Source organism: Python bivittatus, unplaced genomic scaffold, assembly GCF_059951505.1.
Source record: "Python bivittatus isolate LINGU-HERP-01145 unplaced genomic scaffold, Pbiv_v1 ctg000700_np1212, whole genome shotgun sequence".
Taxonomy (NCBI): Eukaryota; Metazoa; Chordata; class Lepidosauria; order Squamata; family Pythonidae; genus Python; species Python bivittatus.
Window position 1 is genome coordinate 91,241,162 of NW_028277098.1, and position 18,996 is coordinate 91,260,157.

At 36.1% G+C, this 18,996-nt stretch overlaps 1 protein-coding gene across 1 annotated transcript in view; it reads left to right on the forward strand.

The window, feature by feature from the left end:
- Positions 1-309: 309 nt before the first annotated feature.
- Positions 310-18,996, forward strand: part of SPO11 (SPO11 initiator of meiotic double strand breaks) — a 28,775-nt gene continuing 10,088 nt past the window's right edge. The window contains exons 1-8 of the mRNA XM_088153985.1: positions 310-428; positions 5,097-5,210; positions 11,513-11,601; positions 13,055-13,121; positions 14,606-14,714; positions 15,534-15,620; positions 17,773-17,806; positions 17,971-18,080. Coding sequence (XP_088010111.1) covers positions 310-428; positions 5,097-5,210; positions 11,513-11,601; positions 13,055-13,121; positions 14,606-14,714; positions 15,534-15,620; positions 17,773-17,806; positions 17,971-18,080 — 729 coding nt within the window. The remainder of the gene's footprint in view (positions 429-5,096; positions 5,211-11,512; positions 11,602-13,054; positions 13,122-14,605; positions 14,715-15,533; positions 15,621-17,772; positions 17,807-17,970; positions 18,081-18,996) is intronic.

The following is an 18,996-nucleotide window of genomic DNA, read 5'->3' on the forward strand; positions in this document are numbered from 1 at the left end:
ATCCAGGTAATATATTCACTAGCAACACTGGATTTTTTTTTTTTTTAAGTTAACAGTAGCCCATTTTCTTCATCAGCCCTCAGAATACAAACAGGTGTGTCCCACCAGCAGTCCAACAAGCCGGGCTAGGCCTGCCTTTGCCACAATTTGATTGGCTGCCTGGCTGGCCCAGCTAAAGATTGACAGAAAACAGAGAGCAGGAGAAAGGCGGGCTTTCAGTCTGAAGCTGCTTTTTCCTCTGGGTTGGGTGTAACAGATGGTTCTCTCCTTTTTTCGGTTGGGTTTTTAAATCTTTGTTTCTGTTTCCTGATGGCTTGTTCGACAGAGACAGACTGGTCTTTGTTCACTTTACTGGATCAACACCAATTGGCCCTCAGGGAAACCTCAGCAAAACCCCACGTTGCCAGCCTCAGTTGTGAAATGTCTAGGTAATGTCACCCAGATACAATCTGGATTATAAATTGAGGCTGTTACATTAAAAAACAAGACAGAGATGATCTGTGCATGGAGTCCCCAGTTTAAGAGCAAGTTCTGTTCCCAAGGTCTGTCCTTAAGCCGAATTTGCATGTAAGCCGGAACAGTATTATTGTATAATACTGTATAAGTAGTATTGTGTAATTAACTTGAACCATTGTGTATTTAACTTGAATCACTGGGTATGTAACTCGAATTTTGCTACAAATAGGCTCTATTCTTAATTATGGGTCATCTGTAAACTGGGCATTCTTAACCCGGGGACTACCTCTACTCCAAAAGATGGTTGCACTGGCCAAATGCTAGTTGGTGCTGATGCCCACTCCATCAGCATCCTGGCAACTTCCCATAGCTGCCTCCCAAAATAACCCACAAATGTCTGTTTCTCCAGGTAACAGACCATGTCAGACCTCACCAGTGTGGTTAACGCCCATCCAGAGGCTAATTCAAAAAATAGAGCAGGAACCCAATTTTCACTTCTGTTACCACATAATAGCAGGAATATAGGCGGTCCTCTTTAGCCACCACAATTTGGACTGGCAGCTCAACCATTAATCAAAGTGGTCACTAAGTGAAACCACAACTGTGCTTGTCATCTTACTTCAGCTCTCCTTTGCTTTACAGACCTGCGAACTTCATAAATGTAAGAAATGGTCATAAAGTTACTTTTTCAACACCGTCACAACTGTGAACAGTCGCTAAATGAGGACTACCTGTATTTATTCTGAAATAAGGGAATTTAATGAGTTTAGTCTGGTGAAAATGCATCCAGCTAGTATGCACGATATTTAGCTGCACAGAAAGCTTTTTCACCCTTTTATAGCACACAAGAACATCCCATGGTTTGGGGACAACAAAAATAATGTTTGTTATACTGTTCCTACAGCTTTTAATTGAAACACTTCAGGTCTAAGAAGCTCTATTTTTAGGCAGTTAAGATTTTTCTTTTCTCTTGTCCAGCAAGTGGAAAATGTTAGTTTAACAGCTTTCCCTAAAAAGTATGTTCACTTTAAAAAATGGCTGATATTTAAATCAGTTCAAATCTGTTTCTATTATAGTTGGCTGTTTTATTACCACTTCTGCTATGAAAATATGAAGCTGCCTTGTAAATTCTCTGTCTCATTTATAATTAACTACTATAGTAAAGGCTGAAGGAAGAGTATGGAGAAAGGCCCTGTGCTAGGACATAGAGTTGCCTTCAAGTGGGAGTTGCTTCAATGGCAGGATCTGGAAGCAGAATGCCCCACATGTAAGCTTTCCTTGCTTTTTACCTATTTCCAATCCCTAGTGCAGTGTTTCTTAAACTTTTTGCTCTTTGCACTTTTAAAAATTATGGAGGACCCCAAAAGAGCTTTTGTTTGTATCAGTTATATTTATCAATATTTACCATATTAAAAATTAATATTGACACATTATAGAATATTTATTGAATTGTGTAAAAATAACAATATTAAGCCCATTAGCTATTAACATAAATGAAATATTTTTCATGGAAAAACCCTGCATTTTTTTAACAAAAAAATAATAATGAGAAGAGTGACATTGTTTTAATTTTTTTGCAAGTATCTTCAACATCTGACAAATAATTTTGATTTCATGGACCCCTGAGAGGGATTGGGAGGACCCCCAGGGGTCCTTGGACCACACTTTAAGAAACACTGCCTTAGTACGAGTCCATTCTCCAAGTGCAGAACACTGCAGAGAACTGTACATGTCCATGATGCCTTGAAACCAGCGCTCTTGTGACATAGCACAATATCTTCGCTGGATAAAATTCGCAGTTCCTCACTGAAAAGTTATAACCTGGAACTGGACTGGAACCAGGTTTTTCCATTCCTGTTTCTCATTCAGCTTCATCCACCCACCTATACCCCTCGCTGGAGCAATTAATATTTTCCTTTTATCCTACAGGAAGTAAGTTAGGAGACTTGGTGAAGAGGTCATGAGAAAACCAGGAAAGAGGCTGGGGCTATTTAGTTTTCCTACCACTGTGAAGCTGCTGGGGTTTAGATGTTCCAGCAGATCTTTGGGAATAATGAGATTTCACCCATTCTTCAGTGAGGGTTCCCCCCCCCCTTTTCTTTTTTCCTGGTATTTTTGGATTTTTGCCCCTTAGCCCAGTACTTGGCAACTACTATTTTCTGTTATGTTTATTGTTTGAATCTTTTTTTTTAATTGTAATTGGGAAAGTGGTAGAGTCAGAAGCTGCCTATAAACTTGCGTAAAATAAAAATTTATGGAGTTTTGGCAGTCACCAACAACTGAACAATAAATGTGAAAATTGAAATATGGATTTCTAGTCGAAATATAGCTTGCATTTGCTACTTCCATTAGCATTATTCACTGAATACTCATCCCCTAGTTTTTGAGCCTATATTTATTTATACATAAACAGTTCCAATGTTTTGAATTATCCCTTTCACACATACAAGAAATCATTTGCCAGTTTGCATTCCCCAAATTAAATTGGAAAGGCTATTGTTTTCTGATACTGTACTATAAATATACAAGATATTTAGCGTAAGGAATTTGTCATCCAATACCTTTGCCGTGAACAATTTAGTATTTCTAAATATAATTTCTAATAATCTAAATCCTAAACCACATTTGCTGAAACAAACCCACTATAAAAGATTAATTCTGTATCTTTTAAAATTTCTGTTGTGAAATAATAATTTAAGGGTATTTCTACCTCTGTGGCCAAAAGAAAAGAAACAATGTTCATGCTGTGACTTGTTTAAAATGAGCTGACAGGCTTTATCCTTGTGTGATATGCTGTAGTTCCTTGCTGTTCACAGCTTAGATTTGTCCGTAATTACTGCTGCGGTGTTTTTTGTTCTGTTTTTTAAGTTGGTACGTTGGGCCAGTCATATAACTTTTTATTGACGGCTACTTCATTTTTAAGCAGTGGGAGCTAAAATGAAAGAAGGAAATGTGTGATTTGTTCAAATGAGTGTCTCATTCAAATTTTTCTCTTCCCACATTTAAAGCGCTCTCAAACTCTGTTGGTTCCAAAAACCTCAGATCGTAAGCCTGGATGTGAAACCTGGATCTGCTATCTGGCCTTGTTTACTTACTGATGCATTTGTAAAAGTGAAACTGAAAACTATCTGGCTAAATGATCTGATTTATAAAGAAAGATACTGTTTAATACACATGGACTATTAATTATTACAACAATTATAAATACTGAAAGATGTGAAATATCAGTAAAAAGTATCAGTACGAAACATGGCTAATCAGCAATGCTGGGAATGCCTGTTTCCTATTAACTTAATTTTATTCTGAAACATCTCAACCTAAAACATGAGCAAGAAATAGAGAAAGATACCGCATAATCTGTTTTAATGATAAATATTAGTCTTCTTAACAAAAATGTATAGAATCATATTTTAACAGCATCAAAAGTAATAGTGAAGAAGTACATTAAATTTTGAGGCTCTTATTTGCCATTCGTTAAATCACCATGCTCCCATCTAAGAAAGTACCATATTCAGATTACAGCTGAATGTAATGCAGTATCATAATTTTAGTCAGGAAACGAACAACTATTCAAGTAGCTCTGTGTGACAAAAGAGACTTTGGACTTTTTTTGTTTTTTGAACTGCAGTGAAACTCCTATTCATCATCTTCATTCGCATGGGGGATCATTTCTTAAACTCTAGTATGAAAATCATTAAAGTGGTTTGTGATATAATATGTATGTGTAGTATATAAATAAAAGGATACCAAAACAAACAATCTCAGTAGGCTAAAGGAAGATTGGGGATTTAGCTTATATGATTTTGACGTAGAAACAAGATATAACTAAACAAATGGCACTTTATAATATATTCCATCAAAATATAGGTATAAAATGGGGAAGAGTAGAAAAATTAACCAAAAATGCAGTTTTGTTCATAGAAGATTCAGAGTAATCTGATATAGATAGACAGACAGACAGATAGATAGATATGTATGTATGTGTGTGTATGTGTGTGTGTGTATATATATATACACACACACACACACATACACGCACGCATGCACACCACACAGAAATACATACACACTTACACACATTTACACACACACACAGAGCAATACTAATGTACTTACTTCAGTTCATGACACATTTAACTTCCCCCTGCCACACACACAATGTTGTTATCCAGCCAAAACCTTCATATAATTAAAAACCACAGGCACTCATTCAAAATGTCAGATCAAAAGGTTAATGTGCTATGGTAGAGAGGAAGTACTTATATTATACCCTTGAACTTTTTTTTTTTTAAGTTTACAGCATTTAAAAACAAGTTAAGTCAAACTCTGGCCAAAGCTAATATTACATCATATGATTTAAAAACATTCATCATAGTTGTTTTAAATCAGTTGATCCAAATATTTGGCTTGATGAAAAAAATCTTGTGAGGACTAGCTAGAAATGCACTTCTGAAGGCTGAAGCTTAAACATATGAACTGATTTCTACTACTGAAAGCAAGACAAAGTACAGTGAAATGTTTCTAGAATCTTCAGAAATCTCAAAAAAAATATAGTTAAAAGGCAATAATGCAAAATATTTTTGGAAACTTTGAAACTGGTATACAATCTGTGTGAAATTATATACTGTAACTTCTTTCAGCTCCGAGGTACTGAGAGCAATAGAAAATGTTATTGAAGATGTTGTCATGAGTCTGTCCACAAATAAAGCACCTATCCTTATCCTGAAAAACAGATCTGACTGGGGAAATATACAGTAAGTAAACCATGCTTGTGAATGTAATGTATACAAACATTACAGATAAAATATTACTTGTATATTTATTTATTTACTGCCGCTACATTTTGGGGTACATGCATATCAGAGTTAAGAGCAGTGTCTAACATTAAATAAATTTTTCAAAATATACAGACATAAATGTATGCAAATAACACAAAAGATCACAGGTTTTTTTCACATATCATGAGTTTTATGACAGGCTTCCCCAGTCTGCTACCCTTTCAATGTGGTGGATTTCCCAGTATCTAGAAAGCATCCAGCTGGGGAACACTCCCTTAGCTCACGGTATAATGTCAGTCCTATTTTTAAATAATTTTCAGTGTTGTGTTTGTTCTGTTTCTGAAAACAGTGGAAGACTGTAGGTCTACTGCTAGAACCCTACCATTGTATGGAAGTCAGTCCATGCCAACAGTAACTCAGTACCTAAGAATCTCACAAAAAGCCACTTACAGGCTTGTTAAATCTAACTAAAAGCCACCATTGATTTATAAAAAATTGCAGTACCATAGATAAAGTTATGAGAACTTTTCATGACAATGGTTAATAACCTACATTTTGAAGTATTAGACTCAAGCAATTCTACAGTCTTTGAACCAGAAACTAACTCTGTACCTACTCATGATCAGCAAGGCTTTAATTTATTTCTGGTTTGATGATGATGCTATCTGTTCAATCGTGTCTGATTCTCAGCGATTCTGTGGACCAGCTCTCTCTCCACATTTTCCAATCTTGTAAGCTTTTTTCAGTTGTTTTATGCTCTGGTTGGTGTCGGCTTTGATGGCGTCTGGCAGCCTTGTTTCCTTTTATTACTGACTGTTCCGAGCATAGCTGCCTTACTGCAATGTATTTAAAAATCTCACTAAAAACAGTCTTTCCACTGAAATGCTGATGCTGTGCAGAAATTGTGAACAGGCATTTTTCCCTTTGGCAAAAACTCTTGCTTCACCCCAAATCCTTACTGCAAGGCTTATGATGACAACTTTTAGCAATTTTCCCTCCCCACAGGAGCTGCTCAATTTAATGAACAAAAATGGGGGGTTGACAACTATTTGTGTGAAGTGAGGGTAGGAGCTTTTTGAAACATCAGAACCTCATGTAATTTGGAAGAGAGCATTGATCGAGTGCTGCTTCTTGCACTCCTAATGCTTAGCTGAATGGAGTTCCTATTAGTCAGCCGATTGATGTTCTCAGGAATTGAGGAGGTGAAGCAATGGAGGTGTCATTAGTAACACAAGTAACACTCCTTAGTAACAAGGAATGACATGGAAACCAATCAGCTGCCAATTAAATGCCTGCTACTCAGGAAATTAAATAGTAATTCACACTGTTATCTTAAAATGGAAGCTAATGCAGATAGCTGACAGAAAAGAAAAAAAGAGAAATAACAAAAACCTAGATCAGTGAATTGGTAGAAAGGATAAATAAGTGTTGAACTTCCATAGTTATGAACAGTTTCAGATTACAGGCAGATCACTATGACAGAACTGTTCATAAATCTCATCAATAAAGATCTAAAAAATAGAACTGTTAATAATTGTGTCATTATTATCTAAAATTAAAAGAAATGTTTTATATTCTGTGAAGGAAGAAGAAAGGGCATTAGGAATCAAGATCTATAATACAGAGAAGAGTTTATTCTATGTTTTCAGTTTATTATGCAGCTACATAATAGTTTTTTTGTGTTTTATAATTCAGAAATTAATTTGTAATTGACTCCAACTATATTACAATTTGGTTTAACATGAAAATTATTATTGCCATTATTCAATTTTACATTCTTCAATTTTAGTCTATTAAAATTGAGGCGGGACCATATAGATGATAGAACACAAATTTTACATTCAGAAATTTTCAGGAACAACAGCATAACCAAAAGCCAGATGATGGATTAAACTCTGCAAATCTAGAGCAGAGAGTATTGAACTAGATAGTAATATAGTTTGACATAGTATAAAATAATTTCCTGTGTTATAAAGCATATCTGATTCTATTGTCCTCTTCTCATTCACTCTGCATTTTTGCTTACAAGAATTTATTAATACCAAAGGGATTTGGTCATCAACAGTATTTACCATTTATATAGTTCATTTTAAGTATTAGAATATGTCATTATGCCTTATCTATAATATTATCTGTAACTGAAGGTTTGTCTAAAAATGTTTTGTTGGAGTTAAATTAGTCTGGGTTTGTGAATTTCTGAATGGGAAACTGTCTTAGAATGTATATTCACCTCCTTGAGCACTATGAAATAAAGATAAATATTATAAGGGCTAGATTAATCTTTATTAATTTGGCATCAAAGTACGATTTGAACACAAAGAAAATAAGTAGAAAGTAATATCACACTAACCCTTTTCTGGGTTTAGATTGCCCAGGTTTTTGTTTATATACATAATAAAGCAAACCAAAATCATTTTATATATAATTTAGAAAGACAATCATGTTTGTCTTTCTAAATGTGAGGAAAACTAAAATTTGACCGTAATTTGTCTCAGTTTCAAATGTCACAGATGTGAAATAAATTAAAGATTTTTAGTGAACCCACTGAAGTCAGATGAACTTAAATTAGACATGATGACTAACTTACTCTGGATACATTTCAGTACATTGAGATATTCCAAGTTTTCTAAGGCTAGAAGATTTACTATGATTTTATAATGTAGTGTCTTCTGCCACCTCAAGGATATAAAAAGTAATGTCTTTGAATAGCAAAATGCAACCCTATTAGGTTTTTCATATAGAAAACAGTAACTGTTTCTTAATAGCATAATCAAATATTGTGCATAATTACACTATACTGTACATTAGTTTGGAAATACGTTCTGTGGATTTAAAGGAAAACACTTGTCCAACTAAAAAGGGAATGTACGAGCTCTGAAATTTAAGAAGGTAGGGTTACTGGTGCAGTGATCTTATTTATAAATAAATGCAACTCAGCCATTTGAATAACCCAAGAATGGAGAAGGCATATCTTAGATCCATTCTGTCCACTTCTCTCCCCATATTGGACAGGGAAGACTTGCAGGGAAACTATACTATCAGCTAACCTGAGACGTTTCTATTGGAAAGGAGTTTGCTCTGTCCCTGCAGCTTGCAAGGGCCTTATAGCCATGGTGCCCAAGTCTGTATTTTTCTAGAAATCTTAACATCCTTGATGCTATTCACTCAGTTTATTAGAGCTGTGCTTCCAGTTCCAAGATGCATTAAGAAAGCTGCACATTGTTTAGAGACAGGCTTGGTCTCTGCTGGATGCTAGACCTTGGTGTAATCTTTTCAACCTTTGACTAAAGTTATCTTTTGTCCCAGTGGGTCTAGTCCCACTGATTCTTAGAGACTACTTGTAGACAACCTGGTTAAAAAAAAATATTGAAAATATTGAAAATCCATAGGACCCTCATTAGAAAAACGTTGTCCCAAAAGCTTTGAAAATGCCCGAAGTATCCTTACATGCCATATTTGGGACCCTGATTTTTGGGTTTGGTTCCAGGCCTTACAGCATCATGTCTTTTCAAGTGGGTATCTGCCAGCCTCTTACCTCTCATCTATCCCAGTCCTAAAATTTCACTGGCACATTTTTTAATGGTATTTTGGTTAAAAATTCAAGAGTTGGCTTATCCGCAGATGGGCTTATATGCAAGTATATATGGTTTGTACTTTGAAAAAAAATATTAAAATGCTGAATAGTAATATATTGGCACAATATAAGCAAATATATATTAAATTCTGGGAAGTACTAACTAACTAACTAACTAACTGATAAATTCATTGCCTAATCTACACAGTATTTTATACCTAAAGTTTGTGCTGTGTGTTTGAGCAAATATGGTTTCTATATTTATTTTTTCTGCATTTTTTACTTTTTTGAGGAAATTATACTTTAAATTCTCGTAATACGTTTTGAGGAGAAGAAAGGCACATGGGCATGGGTGCCAGTATAACAGCCTAACAAGGCAGAGCTCTGGAGGTGCTATACAGGCATTGGGGTGACTGTAGGTGTGCTGTGAGTGATAGGGGGAGTGTGGGGTGAGGGACTGTATATCTTGGCCTTGGAGGCAGAAGCTAGGAGTGGGAAGGGCTAAGGGGGAGATAGGAAAGCAGGCAGGAACCTTTGGATGGTGATGGGCAGGAGTAGGTATAGCCAGAACCTGAGGACAAGCTGCAGTCAGGGAAATTGGGTCTGCTGTTAAAGAATGGTCCCTTTGTCCAGCCCTCAGTTTCCATCTTTAATGCTTGATTACTGAATCCATGGGGGCCCTGACCTTTGGCTACTATTTTTGAATGCCATGCGGGTTTATAATAAATATGCCCTTATGGTGGATGAGGACACTGACCTGATATGCATAACTAAGAGCTCGGGGTGGGCAGTGTCCCCTCTTAGAACTCTGTCCACCCAAGTTCTGAGTTTTGCATCAGCCAAGGCTCCAGGGGAGGGGAGGATGTGGTAGCTGTTATGATCCATAAAGTCATTAATGCAGTGTTTTTCAAACTTGGCAACTTTAAGGTGTGTGGACTTCAGCTCCCAAAATTTCCCAGCCAGAAACACTTTTTAAAGTTGCCAGGTTTGAAAAACACTGAACTAAGAGCTTTCAGAAATTCTGCATATGTGAATTGGGCTGTAGGAAACAGTTGTAATTGTTGCTGTTGTACAGCCCTCCCTGCTGCCTAGCATCTTCCCTGCCTGATCTGCTGGATTCCATGGCTGGACTGACAATAGAGACCCTGAGGTTGTTAGTTCTCAGGAATTTCAATTTGCCACCTGGTGACGTTGAGTCCAGGGCAGCTCAGGAATGCATGGCCTCCATGTCAACCATGGATCTGTCCCAAATCACTGAAGGCATGACACACACCCGGTGGTTGCACTCTAGATCTGGTTTTTGTCTCAGGGCAGTTGTGACATGATTGGTATTGAAGGACACTGCCATCAGTCTATTGCTGTGGACAGATGACTCTCTGAACTTACATCTCTCTCTCTCTCTCTGTCTCTCTCTGTCTCTCTCTCTCTCTCACACACACACACACACACACAGAGGGAGGGAGGGAGGGAGGGAGAGGGCCTTTTTCTTTGGCCCACCCCAGATGACTTGTGGAGAGCGTAAGAAAGATTACCTTGACTGAGATATGCAGAAACTGTTGCCTAGGCAGAAGGGGCTAAAGCATTTTTAAAATCCAAAACCAAATAATATTTGGAAGCAGCTCAGGCAGATGCCTCCTTAATTAAGTGAACCATTATTGATGTCAGCCCCATTAGGTAAACCAGACCAGGAAATCAACTCCCCAGGAAGACTAAAACTACCTTTATTGAGATTGGCTATAATAAAAGAAACTTGCAAATCTGATTGTGCTGTATTCCTCCTCCTTCTTATAGTTCAATGAATTAGGGAAGCATCTGTCTGAGCCACTTCTGAATATTATTTCATTCTGGACTTTAAAAATGCTTCAGCCCCCTTTGCCTAGGTAATGGTACCTGCATATCTCCATCAAGGTCATCTTCCTTCTCTCTACATTTATGAACCCTGTTCAATTCCAGAGAAAGTTTGGGATTTGGGGATTTTCCCTGAGGTGGGAAGTTTGACTGAGACCTTAGTCACTGCCTGGAATAGTGGGTGGCATGGGCTTGCACTGCATTGCCCCTATGTGTCCTCTCCCTGTGTATCTCCCTATACTATACTATACTATACTATACTATACTATACTATACTATACTATACTATACTATACTATACTATACTATACTGTGTATCTCCCTATACTCCCAGTGTATATTCCCTGTGTATCAATCCTGAGGTGCATCTTGTTTCACTGAGGAGCTCTGGGAGATGAAGTACCCGATGAGACACCTAGAGCTCCATTGGAAGAAGACAAAGAACAAGTCTGGTGGAACATGGATAAAAGCCCATATTCAGAATTACTTTGGTAATCCTTGTGGTGATAAGGGCAGTGAAACATCAATATTTCTCTGCCCTTATTGCATCTGCTGATAGTCATCTAGTGGCCTAGTCTCATTGATCCTCTCATTTTTCCAAGGATATTAGGTAATTAACACTAATTCAGATTTTATCTTTATAATTTCTATCTTAGAATTGATTACATATGTTGGTTTAACTATCATACTTTCTCTAATTTATCTTCCTTTGAAATTATGTTTTAGCCTTGTTTTTTAATCTTCAGTATTAAAAACATTCTTAAATTTTATGCAATACTATCAATTCTGAAGAATAAAATATCAGATAATTATTTCTTCTTCTTTTAAATACCTGATTTGGTTTTCAAAACCACAGGTTTAAAGATGCTGTAGGTTTACAGATGATACCTAATTGTACCACACGAAAAATAAGAAGTGACAATCCTAAATCAGCACCAAAGTTTGGTAAGTTAAAGAAACTCACTGATCTATTTAATTCTGAAACATTTTAAAATACATCAATAGTACTGCTGTCCTTAAAATATCTACTGCCAAAATTTGTCATTAATTATTTTCCAAAAGTATATTAGACACATTTACACACAAAATATTTCAGTGTTCTCAGTTGTTAACCAATGAAATTCCTGCATTTTTCTATGTTGCAATTGCACCCTCCCAATCCAAAAAGTGCAGAAAAGCATGTATCAAGTATTTAATTGGAGTCTACTTTAGAAGTGTCCTTGTTGGGTTCAAGCTAAGTTGTAGGGCAATTTGTTTTGATTCAGATCTGAAACAGAAACCTCTTCAGAAAATCCAAAACTTTGTAAATCTGTTTAGTAAGAATAATACAGAAGTAAGCAAATAGCTAAAATATTGTTTTTTGGTCAGATACTTCCTGGGTACACTTAATAAACTAATCCTCTTGTAAATTTTGCATTTATTCTTGTTACCTTTCCCTCTGCACAGTGGTATAATTATGACATTGTTCCAATTGATAAGCAAAGATGTAATCATTACATATATTTTAAACAAATCATACAGCCATTACATATTCTACACCTGAAGTGTTATCATTTTTCAACATTCTCACAGCATTTGTAACTTCCTTTTCATCCATTTTCTTTGACACTAACATTGTAAAGCATTTTTTTCAGTTCCAGTCTTCAATGGATTATTCCCATACAAAGTTCCTAGGTCTCCAAATGCCCCAGTCACTGTTTCTACATTCTTTTATATCATTCTAATTCTTCTGTTCATGCTACCTAATTCTTCCCCCCCCCCCTTTCAGGATCACATTCATTCAGAATATTGTACATTTTTCCCCAAATTCCTTCCATTATCACCATTCACTGGAATGTAACATAATTACCAACCTATGGATTCCTATAGTATGCCTGTACAATAACCTAGATTGCATTAATTCATATTTTCTGACATGTTTTAGCCCTTTCATTCATAATCAAATCTATACCTTCACTTCTCTGCACGTATTCATCAATTGCACTCCACAACATCAGACCATCTTATTCAGATTGATTGATGACATGCTTTCCCTTTCTCTTAGTTTCACAAACATATAACATAACTATTTTTTTTCTTTCATTTGTTAATTCGTGCTTTTTATCGTTTACTCCTCTTTATTCTATTTTGCAATCTTTCCATGCCATGGTTGTCACCAGATAAGTAAATAGATATTGACCTCCATTGTCCATCATGGTTTTCATCAGCTGAGACTTTCACATAAAGCTTTTTAGTAAGTCAGATAAGGTTTAGTCTAGGTTCATCATATCTTTGCAAATGGTGCCCAACAATAAGAGAAATACATTGTACGCACGTAGTTGAAGATAAAATGCAAAGGATGCAAATGTTTTAGGACTTTTCAGGTGGCAAGTGTATTAAATTTTGCTTTATGTTTCAGCTTTGTTTCTTAAAATATTATCTATAATCTACAAGATGGTTCAGACAAACATTTATGCAACTAAAAGGTAATAATCATGTTTACATGTATTTGTAAGGTAAAAATAAACATATACAGTGGTGTTTAAAAGTTTGTGAACCCATTTGAATTTTCAATATTTCTGCATAAATATGGCCTAAAATGTGATCTGTTCTCCCCAAAAATCCTAAAACTAGATAAAGAGAACCCAATTAAACAAATGAGTCAAAACCATTATAATGTCTCATTTATTTATTGAGGAAAATGATCCAAAGCTACATATTTCTATGTTTATCTTTATTCCCTTTATTTTTGTGAGAACTAGGGAGGGTCAAGTCTGAGAAACTTTCTCAAATTACTTTTCTGCCTCAGACTTAAATTTCTTTTATCTGACCATTGTCTTGGTGGCGAATCTTCCTTAACATTATTCCTACTGCCCATTACAATTTCATAGGAAGAAATCTCAACAGAGATGTCAAATGACATGTGTGTTATAACATTGTCGCACAAATTATGTGATACTTGTATTAGATGTCATGGCACAAATTATATAACTGTATCATTGATATGATGACTTCATGATGCACATGTCGTCATTTTGACGCTGTGGCTTGTAACAGATGGTTGTGATGTGAATCCTACCTTCTTGGCATATTGTGCAAACCCCAAAAGTGAATTAATCTCATAACCAATTTATGTGTGCTGTACAAACACAGCCTCTGTGATAGTATTTCTATTGTGGCCTGCTTCACTACCATGGTATCTTTTGAAATACTGAAGCAGAGAAGATATTCTTTGAGACATAAGGTCTAGCTCACCATTCTGAGATTTTTTTGAAACTGGTCCTACCAAATATATTACATTCGAAACTACCTCATTAGTTTACAAGATTGCTGTGCCTTTATGATGCCAGAGTACCTGTTTCAGGATAAATTAATATAGCTGATTAAATTTTGCTCATTTAATGATAGCAAGAGGGTGAAGAGAATCATTTATGCCCTAATCAGATCCAAACGTTACAGATGCTACAAGAGCAGAATGGTAAATTAGCACACTTCAAAAAATAGTATTTTTAGTATTTAAATAGCATTTAAGTTTTTGTCCAGGCACTTCAAAGCAGTACTCATCATTCTCCATGCCACTTCCTCTCTCTAAGGTAAAACAGGCTGAAAGAACAAGCAACTAGCCCATTTTTCTGGTTGTACAGGGATTCAAATATTTTTTTCCTCATCTTAGCTCAACTTACTGTGACAATTTGTAAAAATCCTTGCTGAAAAACTCTGCATAAGAATAGTTGTGAACACACCCTTTGTCCCCCCCCCCCGCTATAACTTTCAATTATTGTGGGATCCATTTAAAAGAGGCAAAGCATGAGATACAAGGAGGCAGACTGCAGTGTGATGATATCCACAGCTAATACCGGTGGGATGTCCTTTGCTAAGTATTCATGAGTCCTAGAGCATTTCCTAAGTAGCATTCAGATCCCTTGAGATTGTAATTATTTTATTTTAAAATAATATTTTATTCTGACAGAGATATATTTTACACCGATACAGTACATTTTGGTAATCAGAGGGTTGTGGACAACATTATAAATGACATTTCCTGTATGCTCAAGATACCCAGGAGGATGCTACATATTGTTAAGTATTAAATGTCTCTTACATGATCTGCAGTAATTTAATGCATTTGGGGGAAAAGGGTAGGAAATAACATTTTTCTTAATTTCCCACAATAATAAGTACCGATGGGCATGAAAAGAGAAATTATAAAATCATACGTATATCTACTGAGTAGATTTTAGTGGCAGCTGCAAATCACAGAAGGGAGAAGAAAGTGTATGTGTGTGCGTGGGGAGGGATCTTTTGCCATTTCCTTTTTCTAGTAGTGACACTCCAGAAGCAAACTATAGCCAAGAGAAGAGGGGAAAAATATCTTATTTACCGTTTCTGTGTTTGCTCACTCACACTGTAATCCACCTTGAAAAAGACACATTTCAGTGCACTGATTCAGTGGCGTAAAAGGGAGATACCACCCTCCTATGCTCCAGCAAGAGTACTACTGCCAGAGAACTCCCAATACTTTCCCCACTTGCCAAATAAAAAATGAAGTGGGATGGTTTTGAGGGATCGGTTATCAAAGAGCTTAGATATTGTGTGGGAAAGGCTTGGGGGACAGTGGTCAAACTTCTATCAATGTCAGATTGGCATGGAAATAAGCCACACTACTTACAAACATCAGGAAGTAGTTGCCTAATTCAATATTAAGTTTGGCCAATCCAATATTAGAATTGATGAAATTTCCTGTGCCTATTTACAGTAATGAAGAATACTATGACAACATTTGTGTTTACTCAGGCTTAACTGATTTTTTTTCCCTATCTAGCCTATATATAATGATTAGATATATTATCCTGGTGACTATGTAATTAATATGTGAAGTGCTACTTTTTTATTTGCAGCTCTCCACTAGCAAAGGGTGCATTGCTGGTAATCTTAGTTATGTTGAGGAGGATGGTACAAAAGTAAATTGTACTTGCAGTACCACAGTATGTACAATTCATTATTATTTTCTGATTTTATACAAGATACGCATTTGTGTGTTTGTAGTTGAAAGCACATAGATGATATATTTTTGCTAAAAACATTATGAGGCCTTGTAATTTTTATTCTGGAGCAACAACACCCACTTCAAGTCTTTCAAAGAAAAACCAGAACTGTTCTTTGCAAAAACACTAAATTACTGTCTTTTTACAACTGCTACATTCTTTGATTGTAAACTCTGGGTCATAAAACACATATTCAGTGTTTATAGTTATTGTATAATTATTGTTGCTTGTCCACTCCATCAAAAACAGAATCAGTACAATCTCCATAATTATTTTCAATCCAATTTCAGCATGCCAGTACCACAATAGGATTAGATATGTTCAAATTGCTAGGCAGAGAATTAACACTGAATTATCCAAAACTTTTAGAGAAATGATACTTTAGGGGTCAAATAATGTATAGCATTATGTATTCAGTAAGAGAGGTTCATGATTTATATCCATTAGGTTTCCGATATGATAAACAAGTTTTTGTTGCTTGGCTATAATTTTACTGGACTGAATGTCTGGACTTTTTCCACTTGCACCTAACCATGGCACATTCTGGTAAAATCATTATCTGCTTATGATGTAGTCTTCATCTTACCTGTGACTCATAAGACAGAGAAGCTTAAATTATCCTTAGCTGTCCAGTTTCTTCTCCCTTGTGATTCTATCTAAGGACAACCTCAATGTATGCAAAATCTGTTAGGCTTTGTTACCCATTACTTAGGAGGGAAATCAGTGATTGGGAGAAGAGACAATAGAGGGAGGATGGAGAACAGCAAATTTTATGCCAAAATAGTTTTTTGCCAACTCAAGGATGGGTTGGGGAGGGCTCAACTGAGCAACCCTGTGAGAATATGCTGAATTTTCTTACATGGATTATAAAGTACATCATATGTCCTGTTGGGCAGAGACAGTTTAAATGGCAGACTGGCTTTCTAGAAATCAGGAACGGAAACATCTAACCTATTCCTCTGCAAAAAAGGATAGATGAATAAGTAGATGAATAAGTAATTGAAGGTACATGACTGCTCATTCACATAGAGTTAAGCCATGAAATTAAAGATAGTAATATAAAAATATAAAATAAGTAAAAAAAAAAAAGATTAGCCACAAGCATGAGATATTCTCCAGTGACTTGCTTTCAAATGATGCATTCAAATTATTTAAGCATTAGCTTTATTATTAGTGCTGCCAGGAGGGATCTGGGTTGACTTTATTGAGCAATGAATGATTTGTTCTTCTTGCAGTTCATGGTATTCTCAACAGTTTTCTCCAGCACTACAGTTCAAAGGCATCAATTTTTCTTCCTTCAGTCTTTCTGAAAGTTCAGCCTTCACAGCCTTATGTTACAACTGGGAAAACCATGCCTTTGGCAATATGTTCTTTTGTTGTCAGTGTAATAATGGCTACTCAATTTCTTCTATGATTTTCTTATCCACAGTAGAAATCTGATGTTCTGATGTGAAGTAACTCATTCCAGTCCATTTCAGTTCACTGATTCCCATCAACTCTGCTCTAGTTCATTGTTCTGACATTCCATGCACCAATGATATACATATCCTTGCAACACTGAACATTCTTTTTACCTCTGGCCATATCAGTAGCTGGACCTGGACATCCTTTTGATTTTAATACAGCCACATTATAAGCATTGATGCTATTTGTACTCTGCTCCTCCCCAGTAGCTTGTTGGATACTTCCAGACTGGGGGACTACTCTTCCAGTATTCTCTTGACATTCTCTGGGTTGTGAACGTCCCTTGGATTTTATTGGCAAAATACTAGAGTGGGTTGCTTTTCTTTCTCCAATGGATTGCATTTAGTCTACAAAATTCCCAACTCATAGTGTGATTCTGATATACGGGCCACCTCACCACTGTAAGGTATTGACTCTTGAAGGATGGTTAGAATTAGGATGTTAATACATGCAAACCACAATACTTACTAAGTTATATCTGATAGCATCCACAAAGTAATGAAGCATTACAATAGTTATTTATTTTGGAAAAGCCTTTTAGAGATTTATTTTTGCTTTTTATTGTCTAATTAATTTGAAAGAATGTCTTTCCTCAGTTTCTAAAACACTTTAACTTCTGTTTTCTCAGGCACCTGTACCATCTAATGTAGAAGGAATAAGAAGTATCCTTTAAGCAAAATGTATAGACTAAAGGAAGAAGTAAAAAACAACAACAACTAAAGATTCAATATAAAATGGTGTCACTGATACTGAATCAAACAATATTCAGTACTTTATGTAGTACAGTTGAATTCCAGTATTTTTTCTTGAATCCTTAATATTACAGATTTGATTACAGATGCAAAATTTATTCTAATTATAGAAAAAGATGCAACTTTTCAGAGATTGTTAGATGACAACTTCTGCAGTAAAATGTCCCCAAGTATAATAATTACGGTACAAGTTTACATTTTGCCAAGCAGATCCAAACACTCTAGAATAAAATTAATTTTCAGATTCGTTTCAATTGTGTTTAGGCCTGGTTTCAGTAGTGAAACTGCCTTGGTCATACTATGAGGTGGGCCACTGTAATCTGCAAGCATAATCCTATTAATTCTCCTGGATACATTCAGCAACTTTCAATACTATCAATTATGCCCTTCTTTGAAAGACTTTGTTTTACAGTGGTTTTACTAATACATAGATTATCTTTTCAGAAAATGGTGCTAGGGTGTTTCTGCTCAACCACATGATATTTGTGCTTTGGGCCTGTGGAAGATTTTGTCTTATTCTCCATGCTATATGAAAGTGCTAAGTGAAGTAACTCAGAGGTTAAGCACGCAATGCTACCAGCATGGTGATTACATGCTGAGCTGTTCTATTCCTGGGGTACCATAGTGGGATAATCATATCATCCCAAACTGACAATGTGGTAATTGCCACAAAGTCACCACAAAGAAGAATAAGCAGAATAATAAAGCCAAATCTGATTTAACTAGCAGTACTTCCCCAGGGCTGAAAGAGTCAGGGAGGAGACATAGCTGGCAATAGTCAGGAGGAAAAGAATCCATGTAAATCTCAACAAGTCTGGGTTTCCAAGTATGGAGCAGTAAGACAGGAGGTTGCAAGTGTTATTTCCAACCATTTGCTTAGTGAGTCATCTGTTTATTTATGGCCAAACCACCCAAGCTCAGGCATACGATTAATAACTGGTGCCCATAATTCCCCAAAAGCCCAGGTTTCAGCCTCATATTTTCACAGCTTGCTGTCACTCTCAGGCTTAACACTTATAATTCTGCTCAGACTCTGCAAAAGTAACAGAAGAGGTTCTGATTCAGGCTGAATAGCAGGACCTGTGTCTCCCCAGGGGCTT